Below are 17,619 nucleotides of genomic sequence, written 5' to 3' on the forward strand. Positions count from 1 at the left end.
TTTCCCAGGCCCATGCAGCCCATAAAGCCATGACCCAGTAGGATTTGGCTGTGAAGGCGGGTGAGGGGCCCACCATTTGCTAAACAATAGCCGATAGATTTGATTTACTAGCACAGGACCTGACTGTTATTTGTGCTGGTGGATGTAGGTATTTTATTTGTTGTTTGGGTTTGTTTGCGCACTAAAAATAGCAAATTGTTTGAACGTGATGACAGTTGGAGTTCCCCATTTGTGGTTGAATGCTTAGGTGTAGGGAAAACACTGGGCTATTATTGTTAACATGTTTGCCTCCAGATGCTGAAGTTCTGAGTAATTAGCTGCTGTGGTTTCTGAGTCTTGTGGCTTTATTGAGACAAGTTTACGGTGAACGCAATAGGTGCAGGTGTGTGCCGGTGCCCTGTAACTAGTTATGAAAACAAAACGTATGTGCTGCAGTGAAGATCATGATCTTATAGGCTATTGCGCCATTACATCATCTGCACTTTTTATGCGTTTGAATTTCTCATGTGTGTTTGATTAAATAGAGCCCTCCTCAGTCAATCTCAGTCTGTTTCTCATAAACACAACAGGATAAACTGTATGTACGACTCAACGCGGTGCTCCCTTTCCCTGCCTCCTTCCCTCCCTCCTACTGTCCCTCCCTTCCTCCAATACCACCCTCCTTCCAATCCCTCCCTCCATCTGTGACTCAATATAACCACAACTATTTCCTGTCTGGTTCCTGTCTGGTTCCCTGACATTGTCTCTCATTCCCTGTGTCTCATCAGCACAAAAACATGTGTGCCAAAGAGACGGTCTTGACTAGGTCACAGGTGTTCCTGTTTTTATCCTAGTCTGCATTATGTCAACACAACAAAAACATGAACTAAAAGTATCTGTTGCTATTTGTTGCTATTATTTTGTCCACTCCATCCTTCCTCAAAATAGGAAGAGAGACAGTGAAGGGGTTATGGATGGCGATACAGTAGAACATAGCTATGTTTATGTTTAATTTCATACAATGTTGATCTTTTAAATACCATTAATAGCTCTAAAACAGGGGTTGTTGGCTGTGGGTGGTCAACTACATGAATACCCTGTTATTCATCTCATCTGCTGTTATTTGGGCTACCTGTGTTTTGAGGTGAACACTGAGGTTTCCATGTGTTTGATGCCATTCCATTCACTCCGTTCCAGACATTACTATGAGCCGTCCTCCCCTCAGCAGCCTCTACTGATTTGAAGTATAGTAATTTGAGTGCTTGCATCAGCAGTTTTACAAATGAACCTTTATTGATAGCCGAGCTGATTCGTGTGCTATTGTTGCCCATTTCCTGAAAGGTTATAGAGTGGTGCCAGTTATATGCCAGACTGAAAACAAATGAGAAACAGTCTTTGCTTCAGTGGACGACTGAGATAGGTGGCGTTTAATGCAGGCTTGGACATGGAAATGACATGGGAGGGAAGAAAGCTTTCAAGGGAAACATGGTGTGTGTGTTGAATTGTTCTAATCCAAGCACGGACAGATCGACTCCTCACTTTTCCAATGGATTTTCACGTGAAGAAGGCAAACTGAGCATAGTAATGACATTACACGTCAACAAAGGAGTATCTCATTTCATTTTAAATCAGAGACATGAGGCGAGGTGGGGGAGGGGCCGGACTATAGGGGTGAGTGAAATCAGGGAATGAATAAGGAGAGTAGGGGGCCTCTAAATGTGCATGACACAGCACTCCCAGCATGCATCACTAACTGGAGTTATTCCCTTCTAACCACAGAAAGCACATAAAATCGAGGTGCCCTGCGCTCGTACGCCAGAGAGACAGTGTCAAGTTTTCAGAGATGTGCTGAGGTAAAACAGTCTCTCAGGGTGAAACGTAATGGTCTAATGGTATCCCTGTTTTCCTATGACATGCGTTGAAGCATGGCAATATTGGTGATAATAACAGAGCATTTATAATCTCTCTCCTGTATTTGTACAAGTGTATGTGGCTTTATTGGAATGTTCTATAAACACACAAAAAACTGAACACAGAATTGAATACGAGAGACATCAGAAAATACATAAATATTGAAAACTTCATAAAACTAACTTCATTAAACTAAATTAAAAGTGAGCCAAATTCAGTTTGTTCTCACAGTATAAAAATACAAAAATCTATTCCATATGCAGACAGTCCAGCTATCTAACAGATAATAATTCCACCTCATCTACAGCCCTGAGCTGGGAATGGGATTAAAGATATATCAGTTACTAATTTATCAATTAATTGCCCTGCGTCTCCTTGCTCATTCATCATCTGCTGATTCTGAAGGCCCCGAAGTAGCTTCCCTCAGCTTCCGGGTCCAGCAGCCAGGAGTTGGACACGCTGACATAGATACTGTCCCCGGGTCCCAGGGGGAAAGCCCCTCCCTGCTGCTGACAACACATGTGGTAGTGGCCCCTCTGCCAGTGCTTGGTGCTGCCGCTTTTCATCAGCACAGCTGGCCTGAGGGGGGCACTGTGACTGTGACGCTCGTGGAACACGTATTGTATAAGAAGGGCACCAGCCCCGGCCCCATCTTCTCTGTGAATGCTAGGCTCTGCTGAAGCCCCTTTTCTCCCTGGAGCATGAGACCCAGACTCCAACAGTGACTCCTCTACCTGGTCGTAGTACCTGAAGCAGGTTTTGGCGTAGATGTAGTACAGGCCTCCCTCGCGGACCAGGATCCTTCCGTCATGGTACCCGATCTTGGACAGGTGTCCATGGGTGTGGTCCCAGTGGATCATTGTGTTCTGGATATCTCTCTGGATGTGCCCACTGGGAGGCTGAATGGGCAGGTGGGCTGATGGTGTGACCTCCCTGGGTTTTTTTGGGCACCTCTGTGACTCCCCTCTCTGGAGGTCGTCCGAAGTCTCAACTAGGGCTGGTCCGGTCTGGGTGACCTGAAGTTGCCAACAGAGACAGCGGCAAGAGAGGTTAGAGGTCACAGCAGCCCAAATCTCTCATTGGGCATCGATACACTGCTGTTAGAGACACATTTATAGAGTTATTGACCACTTGTCACTTAAACTTTTTTACTGCAGTGGGCTAAATCAGGGTCACACAGTGTATTTCTTGGTAGTCTTTAAACAAATCTACTTTGAAACAAGTATTCACCTTCACACACATTTTTGAAATAATGTTTATTAATTATGAAAAATATGAATAACATTCCACCCATGAGGCCACTAGGTCACTTTATATGTACAGTATATACTGTATTCTAGTCAAGGCTCATCCTATATAACTAGTGCTGTACACACCTTCTCTATTAATATACTGTCCCTACACACCAATATACATATTTATATTCCGGACTCTGACATTGTTCATTCTGATATTTCTTCATTTCTTACTTTTTGGATTATGTGTATATTGTTTTGTATTGTTAGGTATTACTGTACTGTTGGAGCTAAAAACACAAACATTTCGCTGCACCTGCGATAACATCTGCAGATCTGTGTAAACCAATACACTTTTATTTGATTTGTTGCTCTCTTGTAATACATAAGGCTACTTTGTAAGCCATAAGAGGCAATAGCCAGTAAAACCGTCCATACAATATGAAACACTTTGCCTCTATTTGAAGTTTAATGTGTTATAGATGTTGTGGTGAGAGAGCAACCACTTGAAATGGATTACATTTAGTGCAATGTGTATTTGAGGCAATCATTGTATATCATTTTTTTTGTTCAATGTTTTCCTGCAGCACCTGTAAACTGTTATGACAATAACTTTTTTCTTACAAAATACAATTTTGTGCTATAGAATTACATAGATTTTATGACCATTTTTAGAGGAGACTCTTGGTATTATCCAATCTAAGAGACCTATGCATCAGGACTTGTATTATTATGATTTCCTTACCTGTTGAAGATGACCTGTCAAGTGAAGTACTACAGCAACACTTGATACCACTTGAAGTAATCCCATGAAAACGACGGTACCAATAAGAGTTCTGTTTGAAGTTGCTTCTGTTCTCCTGAGCTGCTGAAATCTTGGCAGACTGCTTTCCATTTCATAAAGATCCGTTTAATACTGAACGTTAAATATCCACTGTGTTTCATAAAAACAGACCCAATGTTAGTCTATGCTTTCCCCGAGATATGTTTGTATATCTGCGTATTCTCATTACCAATAGACGTTTTAAGAGGTGGTTTTCTCAGTTTAGTACCCCCTCTTTGAGGACCAATCAGATTACAGATGAATTGGAATAGCTTTTTAACACCACCAGGGGTGCTGTTGTAAAACACTGTGCGAAAAACATTATTTATGACTACATATCCCAGCATTCAACACCACCCTTTGACCTTGCTGGAAGCGTGACTATATTCTTTACAATGGTACTAAATATGAGATGATAAACTCATGTAACCAGTTTACACTTACTTCGTATATACACTGTAGCCAGATGCTTACGCAGAAATGTATTCGACTGTATGGCTGGTGCGCCCTCCACATGCACAAGACAATATGGAAGGAACTAGCAAATCGATCACTCGTATCATAAAGACGTTATTGGAAGAACCATTTGGGAGATTTATACCGGAATGAGTCCGTACAAAGATATCTTCGGCAGCTTGTGGAAGAGTACAGAGATGTCACCAAAACATTACAACATGGGTTTCTCAACGACCCCGCCAGGAAAGAGTTGAACAAGAGACAGATGTGACTTTCACATCGGCATGTTTCAGAGCGCTGAACACGCCGTGAAAGACCTAGAGGAGGTTGAAACTCTGCTTCAGAGTAAGTAAGCTGTGTTCTGTTTTGTTTATTTTGTTAATTGCTAACTAACTAGTGGTCTTTCTGTATCTTCCTTTCATAAGTGTCTGTAACGCCTACGTGCCGTAATGACCAGAAGAGGTCGCCAATGCTTCAATAACAATGTGCTAACTGTGAAACGTGTCATGTATCTGAAAATGTTGTAGTCATCCATATTATCCTTTTACAGAGACAGTCAGTTCCAAAGAGGAAGACCGACAAAATGGTCCAGCTACTGAAAGAGGAACAAGCACAGATCACCCAAAGAATCGAGTCATTGAGAAAAGATGTACGAACAGACATTAGACACAGAACATTTTACATTTCTGCCTTGGTCAGTCTGGAATTTGATGAGAACATCTGAATTCATATTCCCCCAGTTGATCCAGACACTAGTACCCAGTGACCCACACGACACCAGTAATGTCCTTCTGGAGGTGGTAACAGGGAGGACAACAGGTGAGTCGGTGAACTGTAATTACTCAATGAACAGCATAGGCCATGGACAACGGCTCTCCATTACACTCCTGGTCCTGATGATAATGTATGTCCCCTCTCTGGTGCACGTGTTTGGATCCAGGTGACATCTGTCAACAGTTCACCAGAGAGATGTTTGACATGTACCAAGGCCTTGCCAGCCACAAGAACTGGGACTTTGAGATCTTCAACTACACACCTGCTGAATATGGTAATGTTTCTCTTCTGTCTGTCCTACTGTCTCTGTGTTTTATGGGTCACTGGATGAAAGTGTCTGCGTTCATGTATGATTGATTGGTGTTTGTCTGATTTGATTCACTCAGGTGGACTGCACCTGAGTGAAGTAAGGATAGCGGGGGAGAGTGTGTACCGGTGTCTGAAGCATGAGGGAGGGACACACCGGGTCCAGAGGATCCCCGAGGTGGGCCTGTCCTCCAGGATGCAACGTATTCACACAGGAACCATGACCGTCATCGTCCTGCCACAACCCAACGAGGTACTGTCCTGTCTGTCTGTCGGTCTGCCTGTCTGAATGATAATACATTGGGATTCTGTTTTGTAGCTGGACATCAGCATTGACCCTAAGGACCTGCGGGTTGATACGTTCAGATCGAGAGGGGCGGGAGGTCAAAGTGTCAACACAACGGACAGTGCTGTCCGAATAGTACACCTGCCAACAGGTAAGAGCTTACAGTTCGGGGAGACAGAACATGAATTGAAAATCCACTTTAAGAAGTTTTTTAATATCTTTTTTGAAAACCAATGGCACTTCTCAATTCTTGATTTTGAATTGATTTCCTGATATTGACTGAATTGAAATGGAATTACTGACTGACCCGTTCTCTGACCCTAGGTACGGTGGCAGAGTGTCAAGACGTCCCGCTCTCAGCTGCAGAATCGTGACACGGCCCTGCGCGTGCTGAAGGCCCGCCTCTACCAGAGCATGATGGGCAGAGAGACGGAGCAGAAACTTACGGCACGCAAACAGCAGGTGATCCCAGACACACAGTCCCATCCTAACGCTTTACTGTCCCCCTCCTCCCGACTCACCTCAGCCATTCATGTTACTCCTTCTCCAGGTGATCCCAGACACACAGTCCCATCCTAACGCTTTACTGTCCCCCTCCTCCCTCCCCCCGACTCACCTCAGCCATTCATGTTACTCCTTCTCCAGGTGATCCCAGACACACAGTCCCATCCTAACGCTTTACTGTCCCCCTCCTCCCTCCCCCCAACTCACCTCAGCCATTCATGTTACTCCTTCTCCAGGTGGGCACTCGCTCCCAGTCGGAGAGGATTCGCACCTACAACTTCAGCCAGGACTGCGTGACAGATCACCGGACTGGCTATGTGACCAGAGATATCAAGGTGGGCTTCTAACTATGCAAACAAGCAGTCTATAATGGAAGTTGATTTGTTGTGTAATGTTTTTACATGTAGTGGTAATAGTTGGTTAATGTGTCTTCTGCATTCCCTTGGCAGGAGTTCATGAGGGGCGGGGAGCCCCTGGATGACCTGATCTCAGAGCTGTTGGAACACGGAGACAAGGAGGCTCTGCTGGTGACCTGCAGTCAGAGATACTGACTCAAGACAGTGTGACGCCTTAGTTCTGGGAGCCAGCTGACATGACCCACTGCAGCAGCACTGACAGGAGAACAGTCAGACCAGATATGGAAGCAGTTGCGCAAACACTGATCCTGGTTCAGTTTGTGAAAAGAATGGCGTGTAGGTGGAGAAGAGAGCAGAGAGAGCCTGGCTACAGACAACCCAGCTCTTTAACCAGTCTCAAACATACCCAATTACACCCTAGCATCTTAATAAAGTACTAAAACTTGACTGAAAATAGTTGGCGACGAGCCCTGCTCCTATTGGGTGTGTCAGAGCTATGTTTCAGCCCAACACACACGCTCTAATCTCAAGCACCCAGGCTGTCTGGCAGCTGGCCAGCCATGGCATCAGTATCTCTCCTACACAGCCATAGCAATGAGCATGTATTGGCACCAGTGAAGGGTTGAATTACCTTCGAGGCTACTCGAGCCCCTGTGAAATGTTGAAGTTGCTCTGACAGAAGTCTGCAAAATAAATCCGTGGAAGACTATTGATTATTAAAGGCTGATGGACTAAAGGAAGAAGCATAGAGAAAATGTCCACACCAGCAGAATATATATATTCAAGTACAATATTTCATCAAATCATACTGTAGAAAACTTTCTTTGCATTCTCCTTCTCGCATACTCCAACATTGCTGGAGTACGGTTCAGGGCTGGGATTCCCCAAAGCATCGTAGCACTAGGATGTTAATTCCATTGAAACTAAATAGACAAAAGATGGCCGTAGTGCTACAATGGTTTTGGGAGACCCAGGCATGAGAATGTACTGGTGGTGATGTGGAAAATAACCACCACCACAGTAAGGACATCACACACGCATAAGAAAATACCTCTGGGAATGATAGTCTGTCCGTCACGGCTGTACGCTATTAAACTCAAATAAAAAGCAGGAGGGCATCAGGCATTGAAAAAGGAAATTGTAAAGAGTAAGACAAACACTTGAGGTTAGGACAGCTAAAGCCACTGATCCAGCTGGTTTCAGACGTCTGCTTGTCCTATTCAACCCCAAAAGCTGCTGATATGATGTAACTTGGAAGGTTGGATGGGTAAAAGTCAACCTGAACAATTCTGAAATGATGGCATCTTGGTGAGTAGCTAACTCAAGTTCTCTGTAGCCCACAGGGACCTGACCTGCGTATCCAGGTATTGATATGACGTTGCTCGAATTGTCCCCTTACACAATAACAACAGTCTCCAACAACATCCCCCAGTTTGTCAAGCCTTGTGTCTGTTTAAAAAGAGTTAATATCTGAGTTAGCCTGAGTATTAGTCATCATCTCCCCGTTGCCTCAGGCTCCTGGAGGATTTCCCGTTCTCTGCTTTCCTCTTCCTGAACGTGGCCCCGGCTCCCGACGCGGGGCCTCCCTCGTCGCCCAGAGAGGTGATGATACGCTCCCTAAACTTGGGTTTGGGCTCAGGCGGAAGCTCCGTGGGGGCGGGGGCGCTAGCTGCACCTTCCACCTGTGGTAGCTGCAGGTCCACTTTCTCACTGGAGGAGAGAACATGGGTGGTGGTGGGTGGGGTATAGAGCAGGTAGGTGAGTTATTAGTTTAGCATTTAATTAGGCACACAATAACAAGTTGGCTAAAGTAGAGACAGACTAGCACCAGGGTCCTGTTCATTAAGGCAAACTGTAACAAAATCTCATAGTTAAATCCAAATGAAGACATTGACAGTATAACAGTCTCTTACTAAGGCTCTTCTTCTTCCTGTATCTGCTCCCAGGCTCCGTAAGGGTTGGTCTTCCTGGGCTTCTTAACAGCAGGCATCTCCTCTTTCTCCTCAGGCACAGCTGCCAGTGTGTCTTTGGCCCCTTCGTCTCCCTTCCCCCCGTCATCATCCTCACCATCTTTATTCTCTCCCTCCTTGTCTGAAGGCGGTATATTCTTTTTGTGAGGAGAGCAAATGATTATTGAACTGATCGTCAGTCACCATGACTCAAATCCTAAACTAATGCCTACTATTGTTTGGTACCTGTTTGGAATCCTCTCTCTCCCCGGCTCCTTTGGTACTGTTGGAGCTGTCCTCCCCAGAGAGGGGTTCTGGCTGCAGGGCAGATGGGTCATCTAACCCTGGGGGGCCCACGGTCTCTCCACTGGGCCCAGACCTAGACTCACCACCGGCAGGGAGATCTGCAGGTCTTTCCCAGCTGGACTCTGTCAGAGTGGGGGAAACATCAAAACTATGTCAAACATAATTATGTCAAACATACATCATTCTTGTCATCACCTGTCTTCATAGACTGACCTCCAGTCTCTGTGTTGTAGTAGTATGTAAATCCATCAGGACTGACGGCCTCCATCCAGGCACTACCTAAGGAGATCTACAGAAAACAAGTGTGTTCACACCAGGACTTGAATGCATTATCTCGGTACATTACACTGACTCTCAACATATCAAATGGGTAACAACATATAAGAGACTTCCTGGTGAAATTAAAGGTATTAAGAAATGACATTAAAAAGTTGTCTACCTCGGTTTGACCCGGCTGTGGAGAGGGTGTGCTCTTTCCCTGCAACCCACATGGTTTGTCCCACTGAGATTCTGAAAAGATAAAAAACACAATGCTTCAGGAGAAGTGTGAATGGTCCTAGGTGTATGTTCAAAACTGATTTATTAAAGTCACAGTCTGACTTAACCCATCATCTCTGATATCTGTGGAGGTGTTGTGGTCTTCAGCCTACCCCGGGTTCGTACGGATATTTGCAACCCAAATTCAAGGGCTTTCGAGGACCACCAATTTGTAATAGTTCCTATTATGCAATTGTTTCTATTCGCCACCAGATGACGGTATATTCACCAAAACCTCACGACAAAAAACATACTTACTATTCATTACTATCTTACAAGCTCTACTCAATAATACGTGTTTCACTACTTATTTACTACATACATTAGTGGTAAATCAGTACTGATGATGTAATTTGAGTAGTGATGAGCAGAGTTTTGGGACATGCCTACTTGTGAACACACATTTCTTATTAACTCCAGCTTTATGACAGTATTGTAGTTTTATTGGGCATTTGGGAATCTACTACTTAATAGCTACGTCAAAGCGTCTTGCTTCTGACTGGCAGCTTTAGCGTCGCCGGTCGGGAGAAGGGCGGGTGGGCTGTGTGAGGAAAACGGCACGTGAACGGCAACCAGAACAGCAGGAGCACGGCTGCCGCTTGATAAAGTGGAATATCGCAGACGCCCCTTGAATGGGGCAACAACAAAAAAAAGCTCTGGAGAGAAAAAGTCCCAATGTAGAACTGGCGCCAGCGCAGGAGGCAGCGTTGTGCCTTTCCCCTCCAGGGCCGATTACACCATGCTCGACATGTCGAAGTCTGATGTATTTATTTTCACCTTACACAGTGTGGGTTGGTTAGGTCCAGTGATGTCGCGGGGAAAAAAGGTGGGTAAACTATATGGAACAAAAATAGAAAATGGGTAGGTCCCATGTTTCATTAGCTGAAATAACAGACCCCATAAATGTTCTATTATGCACAAAAGGCTCTATATTTGCCCAGCATTTTAGCTATCGATGTGACGTTTGGCAGTGCCTAATCAGTCGGTTCTGTACCCGCCTGGCTGAGTGGCAGTGTGGGTAGAATGAGAGAGCTCGCATGGCAACCAAAGTGCGAAATACATGAAATAAAACTCGGTAGTGTATCTGGAAATGAATTCCTAAGAGCAATATATTTTTCTAATATTTTTCATTTTAACATATTTGATAGTTTTCTGTTCTCACATTTTAATTCAAGTACTTTCCAAGTACTAACTTGAGAAAATTTCAGAGTTTTAAGGTATTCAAGTAATTGAATTTCAGAGTGCCAAATTCAATTACTTTAAGCACCTTGTGTGAACCTTGCCTACCTCCTGTCATAGAGTTGTAGTAGTATGTGAGTCCTTCGCCTGTCTTTCCCTCCACCCAGTTCTCTGATTCGTTTCTGGGCATCCTCTCCTTTCTAGGCTTTCGCTTCTTTTCTTGTTTTCGAGATTGAGATGGAGATTGAGATGGAGATGGAGATGGAACTGGGCTTGGAGTTTGGGCTTTGGTTTGAGATGGGGAATCTAAGCAAACACACAAAATCACATTGATATATTAGCCATTTGAGCAGACACTCTTATCCAAAACAACTTACACAGTGTGTTCTAACAACTTTTTAAAAGCTTCATGTATCATTAGTCATATGTACAGTATACGCGTAGTGTACATCATCTGACAAAATGCTTACTTGACAGGTTCCTTCTCGACAATGCAACAACGAGATAATAAAATATAAGAATACAAAAACTCTAAGAAACAATGGTAATAAGTTAAACACTTATTAGACGGTACAAATAAAAACAGACTGGCAGGTTATTAAGTTAGTAAATCAATAAAACATTTAACTAAGAAGTTACCTGATGGTTTTATCCCCAACCTTTTCATATCCTCCTCATAAGCTTTCAGTGCAGCCGCCTCCATCGTTGCAAACTCTTTAGACTGACGATCCTCCTTCTTCGCCTTGTCAATGCTCTTCTTTTGCATCTGTACAGAAGAGAGGCCGGAGTATCAGTCAAGTCACCAATGAGATGACAGCATGGGGTGAGAGTGGCTTATCTGGACCTTATCTCTGCTGAAATACACCCCTAGGCCAGGCATTAGGGCTATGCATGCCAAGCTGTGTTTATAAAGCAGCAATAGTTTCCCTTGCAACAGTGACCCCTGTTGATACCTCTGTGTATTCACGTGTTATCAGCAGACTACATATAGCCCAGAGAGAAAACAGTATAGTCTTAGGTGATTGACACATTTATGGCATCTGTATTTCTTATGCAGTATGGTAGCTACAACCCTGGCACTGACAGGCACCCATCTTTCTGTGTTTCACAAGTTGAAGGCAAAACACAATGATGACAACTCACCTCTGCAATTTTGGCAGCAACATTTTCTTTGTGGTTCTTCCCTCGTTCATGAAACTCAACACTCTGCATGAGAAACAAACAAGCACACAGGGGTGAATACATGATCAAATCTTGTCCTCAGTCACAACCCCTTGCAATCATAACATAACAGACTGCTCTCTCTTTGACACACATCACCAAGAACAAGTAAGCATTTATTCAACGTTAGCAACATGAGAAGGGCCTAGTCAAAGAGACTGAATAACTAGCATGATGATCATGCCTGAATGGGTAGCTGGTCGGCTAATTACACCAACTTTACATACCGGTACAAATTACATGACAATTTACTCAACACTCACAGGTTTATTGTCGGCTATCCAGCACTTGCAGTACTGGCAGAATTTCTTCGGCTGGGACTTCCAATATTCTGACCTGAGTAATACAATCAACATTAAACAACTTCATAAACATGTGTTTGAAAGCTGATCAGAATAGCAATTTGGGCAGTGAATAAAACGCAACCATGGTCGTACAAACTGAACTAGCTAGCTTATGTTAGCTTATGAATAGATGCAACAATACGAAATCAAATGTTATTGGTCATGTTATACAACAGGTGTAGACTTTACAGTGAAATGCTAATTTATGAGACAATTCCCAACAGACATTTGTCTACAATGTATGTTTTTTTATGCACAAAAAAATTGCTTTATATATATTTATATATATATGTCTGTTTTTGAAAGAAAAACACTTTTTTTTATAACATTAAATTTATCAGAAATACACTGTAGACATTGTAAATGTTGTAAATTACAATTGTAGCTGGAAACGGCTGATTTTTGATGGAATATCTAAATAGGCGTAGAGGCCCATTATCAGCAACCATCACTCCTGTGTTCCAATGGCAAGTTGTGTTAGCTAATCCAAGTTTATCATTTTAAAAGGCTATGATCATAGAAAACCCTTTTGCAATTATGTTAGCACAGCTGAAAACTGTTGTTCTGATTAAAGAAGCAATAAAACTGGCCTTCTTTAAACTAGTTGAGTATCTGGAGCATCAGCATTTGTGGGTTCGATTACAGGCTCAAATGGCCAGAAACAAAGAACTGGCCATTTAGCCTACATTTCACTTATCTTAGTAACATTTTACTCCCTCTGTTTAATATAACACACATAGATTAATTATTAATTTCGGTTGCCTACGTGAAGTTTGTTCTATAGAAAGTATAGAAAGAAATTAGGAGGGAGAATTTTGGCAGGCAAGAAAATGGCTTTCCCGAAATCCCCCCCCCCCCCTCTATTTTCCTTAATTTTGTCACTATAGTAAAATACTTTTTCGCACATATCAGAAACAAATACTTTCTATAGAACAAACTTCGACAGGATAGGCAACCGAAATTAATAATTAATCTATGCGTGTTATATTAAACAGAGGAGGGAGTCAAATGTAGGCAAGCAATAAACATTTCACAACAACTAGTCGAATAAGACATGGGAGATATTAACATTTTGGCAAAGAGATGTATTTATAGACTAATACACTTGAAACAAATAGCCAAATCGAAAAACTGCAGACATTACTAGTGCCTCCCCTGCGATCAAACCGCCATAAAAAAAAATTAAAAATGAAACGCAGCCTAACCTGATCATTGAAGGACACAAATAAAAGATGTGTTCTGCTACTAAGATCAGTGAATTGTAGGCTAAACTAACAACGGAGTGAAGAGCAGAAATTTCAACTAGCAAGCAAGTCGCAGCAATGAAGAATTGAGTGTATTCACGCGAAAGGGGATTTTGTCAGGGGGGGGGGGGGGGTTCGGCACAACACCTTTACCGAGTCAATGTGCTTGGTTTACTTGGTAGTTGAGGTAATTCAGTATGTATATATGGGTAGGGGTTGAATGACTATGCAATCAGGATATATAATAAACAGAGTAGCAGCAGCGTATGTGAAAGTGTGTGTCAGTGTAGTATCTGTGAGCGTGCATAGAGCCAGTGTAAAACAAATGAAGATTAATAAATAATAAAGGGTGTCAATGTAAATTGTCCGGGTAGCCATTTGATGAACTTTTCAGCAGTCTTATGGCTTGGGGGTAGAAGCTGTTCAGATGCCTTTTCGTCAGACTTGGCTCTCCGGTACCAATAACGTTAACGTTACATAGTTAGCTTTAGTAAATCTTATACGAAATTGCAATGGGTGTGACGTGAAACAAAATACTCACATTGTGTCTTCTGATCCAATATAACGTTAATATAATGAAGGTAATACAACCTAGCTAGCTACATACAAAAGCAGAAAACGTTGAACATTTCTCAACCATCAACAACACGGCGTCCGTTTCTTATGACGTATATACGGATGTCTTTGAGGGTCAAAACTAGTTGTACTCGCTACTATTATCGCTTTTATTGGCTTTATTTTGACAACACAGTCGTTTGAAAGTGTCGTTTTAATTGCAGTTTATTATAAGGAATATGAGAAGAAGAATGGATTGAATGATGTAAATACACCTAAATATGTCATCCGTCCCGTGTAGACGGAACAAATACTCTATAGTCCGTCAAATGCTCATGATCTCCCATATGGTCTAGCGGTTAGGATTCCTGGTTTTCACCCAGGCGGCCCGGGTTCGACTCCCGGTATGGGAACAACTGTTTTTTTTTTTTAAAACATCATTGAACATGTTCTCTTTAAGCACTCACCCTGCTCCTTGAATACATTGGTGGAAAAAGTACCAGATTGTCATACTTGAGTAAAAGTATAGATACCTGAATAGAAAATGTCTCAAGTAAAATTGAAAGTCACCCACTAAAATACTACTTGATTAAAAGTCAAAGTATTTTGGTATTAAATGTACTTAAGTATCAAAAGTAAGTCTAATTGCTCAAATATACTTAAGTATCAAATTTGCCTCACTTTCTTCTCAGTAATTATTTGTCCCGTTTTCAATAAGACCCTCTCAGAGGGAACGGATGTGGCCACTATGCAGTCTCCCTGTCATGACTTTAGTAAGCCGTGGGTATCTTCAAAGAATTGACATGTAACTGACAGTGAGTGGTAAGGCAAACTGCAGTAGCTTTTTGGACTCTTTCCAGCACTGAAGCCTATGTGCTCTCGTACAGTTGTGGAATAAGTGATTTTGAAAGGGTTTTCCTGCTTGGAATTGTGTACATTGGATTTAGACTATTGCTCTAAATTCTAAAACCTCTGTCCTCTACGACTGAAAATGGCTGGAAATCGGTGGCAATCATTTTAGCCAATATGCCATATCAATTTGGCCTTGTTTTGCTACAGATTTGTCCAATTTGGCCTTGTTTGCTACTTTGGAATAAGCTGGTCCATAGAAGACTGCGTAGCTGTGGGTCGCGGAGTAGCCCTACTTGACTGCGTGGATACATCTCCACCACGATCACTAGCAGGCCCGCTAGTTTCTCGAAGCTCTGCTACAGCTAGCTTCACAGTTGGGTGCACAGTGTCTCATATGCCCGTGTAGGTTGTGCGTAGAACCGGCTTTATATGAGATTTTCTTTTGGCAAATTCTACACTGTGTTCTAACATTGTCTACATTATTAAAATGCATCCATATGCTACTGTGCTTCCGACTCATTTTCCAGCTGGCTGTTGTTTTCACAGCTGTCCTTCCTCTCTCCTCGGCTGCTACAGTGTGACTGTGAGTGAGTTGGCTCGGCCCTCCCTCAACGCATCTTTTGTTCATTGGTTGACACTGCGTGTCTGATTGACAGGAACAGACAGAACGAATGTGTGCGCTTGAGCATTTAGGCATATATATATATATATTTTCGTTATTTGAATTAATTAATGCTACTAATTTAAATATTTTGATTATTCATATCTTATTGTTTGTAAATAGATTCGGCTTTTCTGATATGCCAGCCGGCTCCCAAAGTTCACCTACAAGACTCGTTCGCGAACGAAACATCACAACAAACAAAGCATTTGTGTTTAGTGAGTCTGCCAGTTCAGATGCAGTAGGGATGACCAAGGATTTTCTCTTTAAGTGCGTGAATTGGACAATCGTCCTGTCCTGCTAAGCAATTCAAAATGTAACGAGTACTTTTGGGTGTCAGGGAAAATGTATGGAGTAGAAAGTACATTATTTTCTTTATGAATGTAATGAAGTAAGAGTTGTCAAAAATATAAATAGTAAAGTACAGATACCCCAAAAACTACATAAGTAGTATTTTAAAGTATTTTTACTTATGTTCTTTACATCACTTCTCGAATACCCCCAACAGTACATATTTTTTATTGTAACCCTGGACAAGCACACCTGATTCAACTATTCACCAAACCCTCAATGAGGTGTTTGTCCAGGGCTACAATGAAAAGCGTACTGTTGGGGTCCTCAAGGGTTCGGAAATACCACTCTACAGTACTACAAGGCTTACCTGTGGATTTTACTGTTAAATTACTACTGCGTGTTGCAATCTCCCATATGGTCTAGCGGTTAGGATTCCTGGTTTTCACCCAGGCGGCCCGGGTTCGACTCCCGGTATGGGAACAGATTTTTTATTAAAACCTTGAACATGTAATGCACAGTAGGCCTAAAGATATAGGTACGGTATATGCCTGCCCGTGGCTTTGACTGTTAAAATATTGTGAACTGACAAAATAGAATACTCTATCCGATGTAGGCTACTCTAGCAATGCAGCAACTTGCGCTCACAGTCTCACACCAGAAATACATGTTCATCCACATTACTCAAACGTCAACTTTGTAAATGAAACATGCTGACCAGACCGGACATGTCGCGTGCACAAGCGTTGCAGAATAAATGTAGAAATCAAAGTATTGCTCGCGGGCGCCAAGGAGCGTCTGCGTTGCCAAGGGCTAAAATAGAAGTCATTCCTATTTCTGACGCAGATCGCGCTGCAAGTCCCGCCTCCTCATTGGTATATAGAAGCAGGTACCCACGTGCCATCTCCTCATTGGTTATACCCACGTGGGTGATTGAAAGACGAACTCTGTTGCCGTGATAATACTATGAAAGTTTAGATGCTAATCACCATATACGTTTGTAATATTTGTGTTGTGGAGAAATGACCAGGCAGGAGACGGGAGTATAGTTAGTTTTCGTTTAGTCAAAACCCCTCGTCCTCTACAGTTCGCGGCACCCCAGTGTGCATGTGCATTTCCTATTAGGTGTAGTAACGTAACACTGCCGTAATGCATTACTGCTTAGTAACAGCACAGTAACTAAAATAAACAGATGTAGATCCCAGATACTACACTCCTTCCCCATAGTGTTTAACTCCCAGAGAACAAGGTAAATATGTTAGGTAACTACTAATGCAATATCTGAACAATGCATTCTTAAAAAAAATTCAACTACTGGGTTGAAGCAGACTTTTCAGAGCCCAGCACAAATCCAGGGGATTATTCTGCCCCGAAGATGGAGTTTGTGTCCTAATAACTAACCCAGGTAATGTCCTTTTTCTTTCCTTTTATCTAGGACATATTAAAGTGTTTGTTTTACTGTCCGTTACCTCCTTAACCAGCTCAACTCACAGGTCAAGCTTTTGAGGTGCCCTTCGCTGTCGAATAGGATATCTCCGCTCCTCCTGGGCTTCCTGTGGTGGGCCAGGTTCGGGTGGAAGGTCAGGCTCTGTCTCTCCCGTACGTCCACAGTCAGGAGAATAGTCCTGGGGGTCGTTATTGTTCTTGTTCTCTCGGCATGTCTCTGCTGGGGCGTTGGACTGTAGCAGATGATCCACATGAACGTTGACCTGGCGATGACCAATTTGGACTTGGTAAGTCAAAGGTCCTCTGCGTTGAAAGATCACACCTGAGTTCCACAGGCACTTGGGGTGTCTGAAATCACGTACCATCACCCTCTCTTCCTCTTTGAATTCTCTGACAGTCTTTGA

General features: G+C 42.8%; 3 protein-coding genes and 2 non-coding genes across 5 annotated transcripts; 3 read left to right on the forward strand and 2 right to left on the reverse strand.

Moving 5' to 3' along the window:
- Positions 1-1,946: 1,946 nt before the first annotated feature.
- On the reverse strand, positions 1,947-4,287 carry LOC115132413 (tumor necrosis factor ligand superfamily member 11-like). The gene is made up of 2 exons (XM_029665043.2): positions 3,871-4,287; positions 1,947-2,906 (listed from the first exon to the last, which is right to left on the reverse strand). The coding sequence occupies exons 1-2, from the start codon at positions 4,018-4,020 to the stop codon at positions 2,277-2,279; spliced, it is 780 nt and encodes a 259-aa protein (XP_029520903.2). The 5' UTR covers positions 4,021-4,287; the 3' UTR covers positions 1,947-2,276.
- A 32-nt stretch (positions 4,288-4,319) lies between these two features.
- LOC115132408 (peptide chain release factor 1, mitochondrial-like) lies at positions 4,320-7,749 on the forward strand. Its single transcript, XM_029665028.2, is given in 10 exon segments — positions 4,320-4,749; positions 4,955-5,053; positions 5,145-5,223; positions 5,345-5,452; positions 5,565-5,737; positions 5,804-5,921; positions 6,095-6,120; positions 6,122-6,232; positions 6,511-6,609; positions 6,724-7,749. Coding segments are annotated over 9 exon segments (882 nt in total). The 5' UTR covers positions 4,320-4,749; positions 4,955-4,987; the 3' UTR covers positions 6,826-7,749.
- Positions 7,388-14,067, reverse strand: LOC115132403 (WW domain-binding protein 4-like). Its single transcript, XM_029665016.2, has 10 exons — positions 13,952-14,067; positions 12,086-12,158; positions 11,745-11,807; positions 11,241-11,367; positions 10,710-10,907; positions 9,325-9,395; positions 9,099-9,174; positions 8,826-9,007; positions 8,544-8,737; positions 7,388-8,340 (listed from the first exon to the last, which is right to left on the reverse strand). Coding segments are annotated over exons 1-10 (1,209 nt in total). The 5' UTR covers positions 13,954-14,067; the 3' UTR covers positions 7,388-8,117.
- A 239-nt stretch (positions 14,068-14,306) lies between these two features.
- Positions 14,307-14,378, forward strand: trnae-uuc (transfer RNA glutamic acid (anticodon UUC)). The gene has a single exon. It is a non-coding gene; the product is annotated as a tRNA-Glu (tRNA).
- A 1,802-nt stretch (positions 14,379-16,180) lies between these two features.
- trnae-uuc (transfer RNA glutamic acid (anticodon UUC)) lies at positions 16,181-16,252 on the forward strand. Its single transcript has one exon. It is a non-coding gene; the product is annotated as a tRNA-Glu (tRNA).
- The last annotated feature ends 1,367 nt before the right edge of the window (positions 16,253-17,619 follow it).

Source organism: Oncorhynchus nerka, linkage group LG5 (assembly GCF_034236695.1).
Source record: "Oncorhynchus nerka isolate Pitt River linkage group LG5, Oner_Uvic_2.0, whole genome shotgun sequence".
NCBI classification, from domain to species: Eukaryota; Metazoa; Chordata; class Actinopteri; order Salmoniformes; family Salmonidae; genus Oncorhynchus; species Oncorhynchus nerka.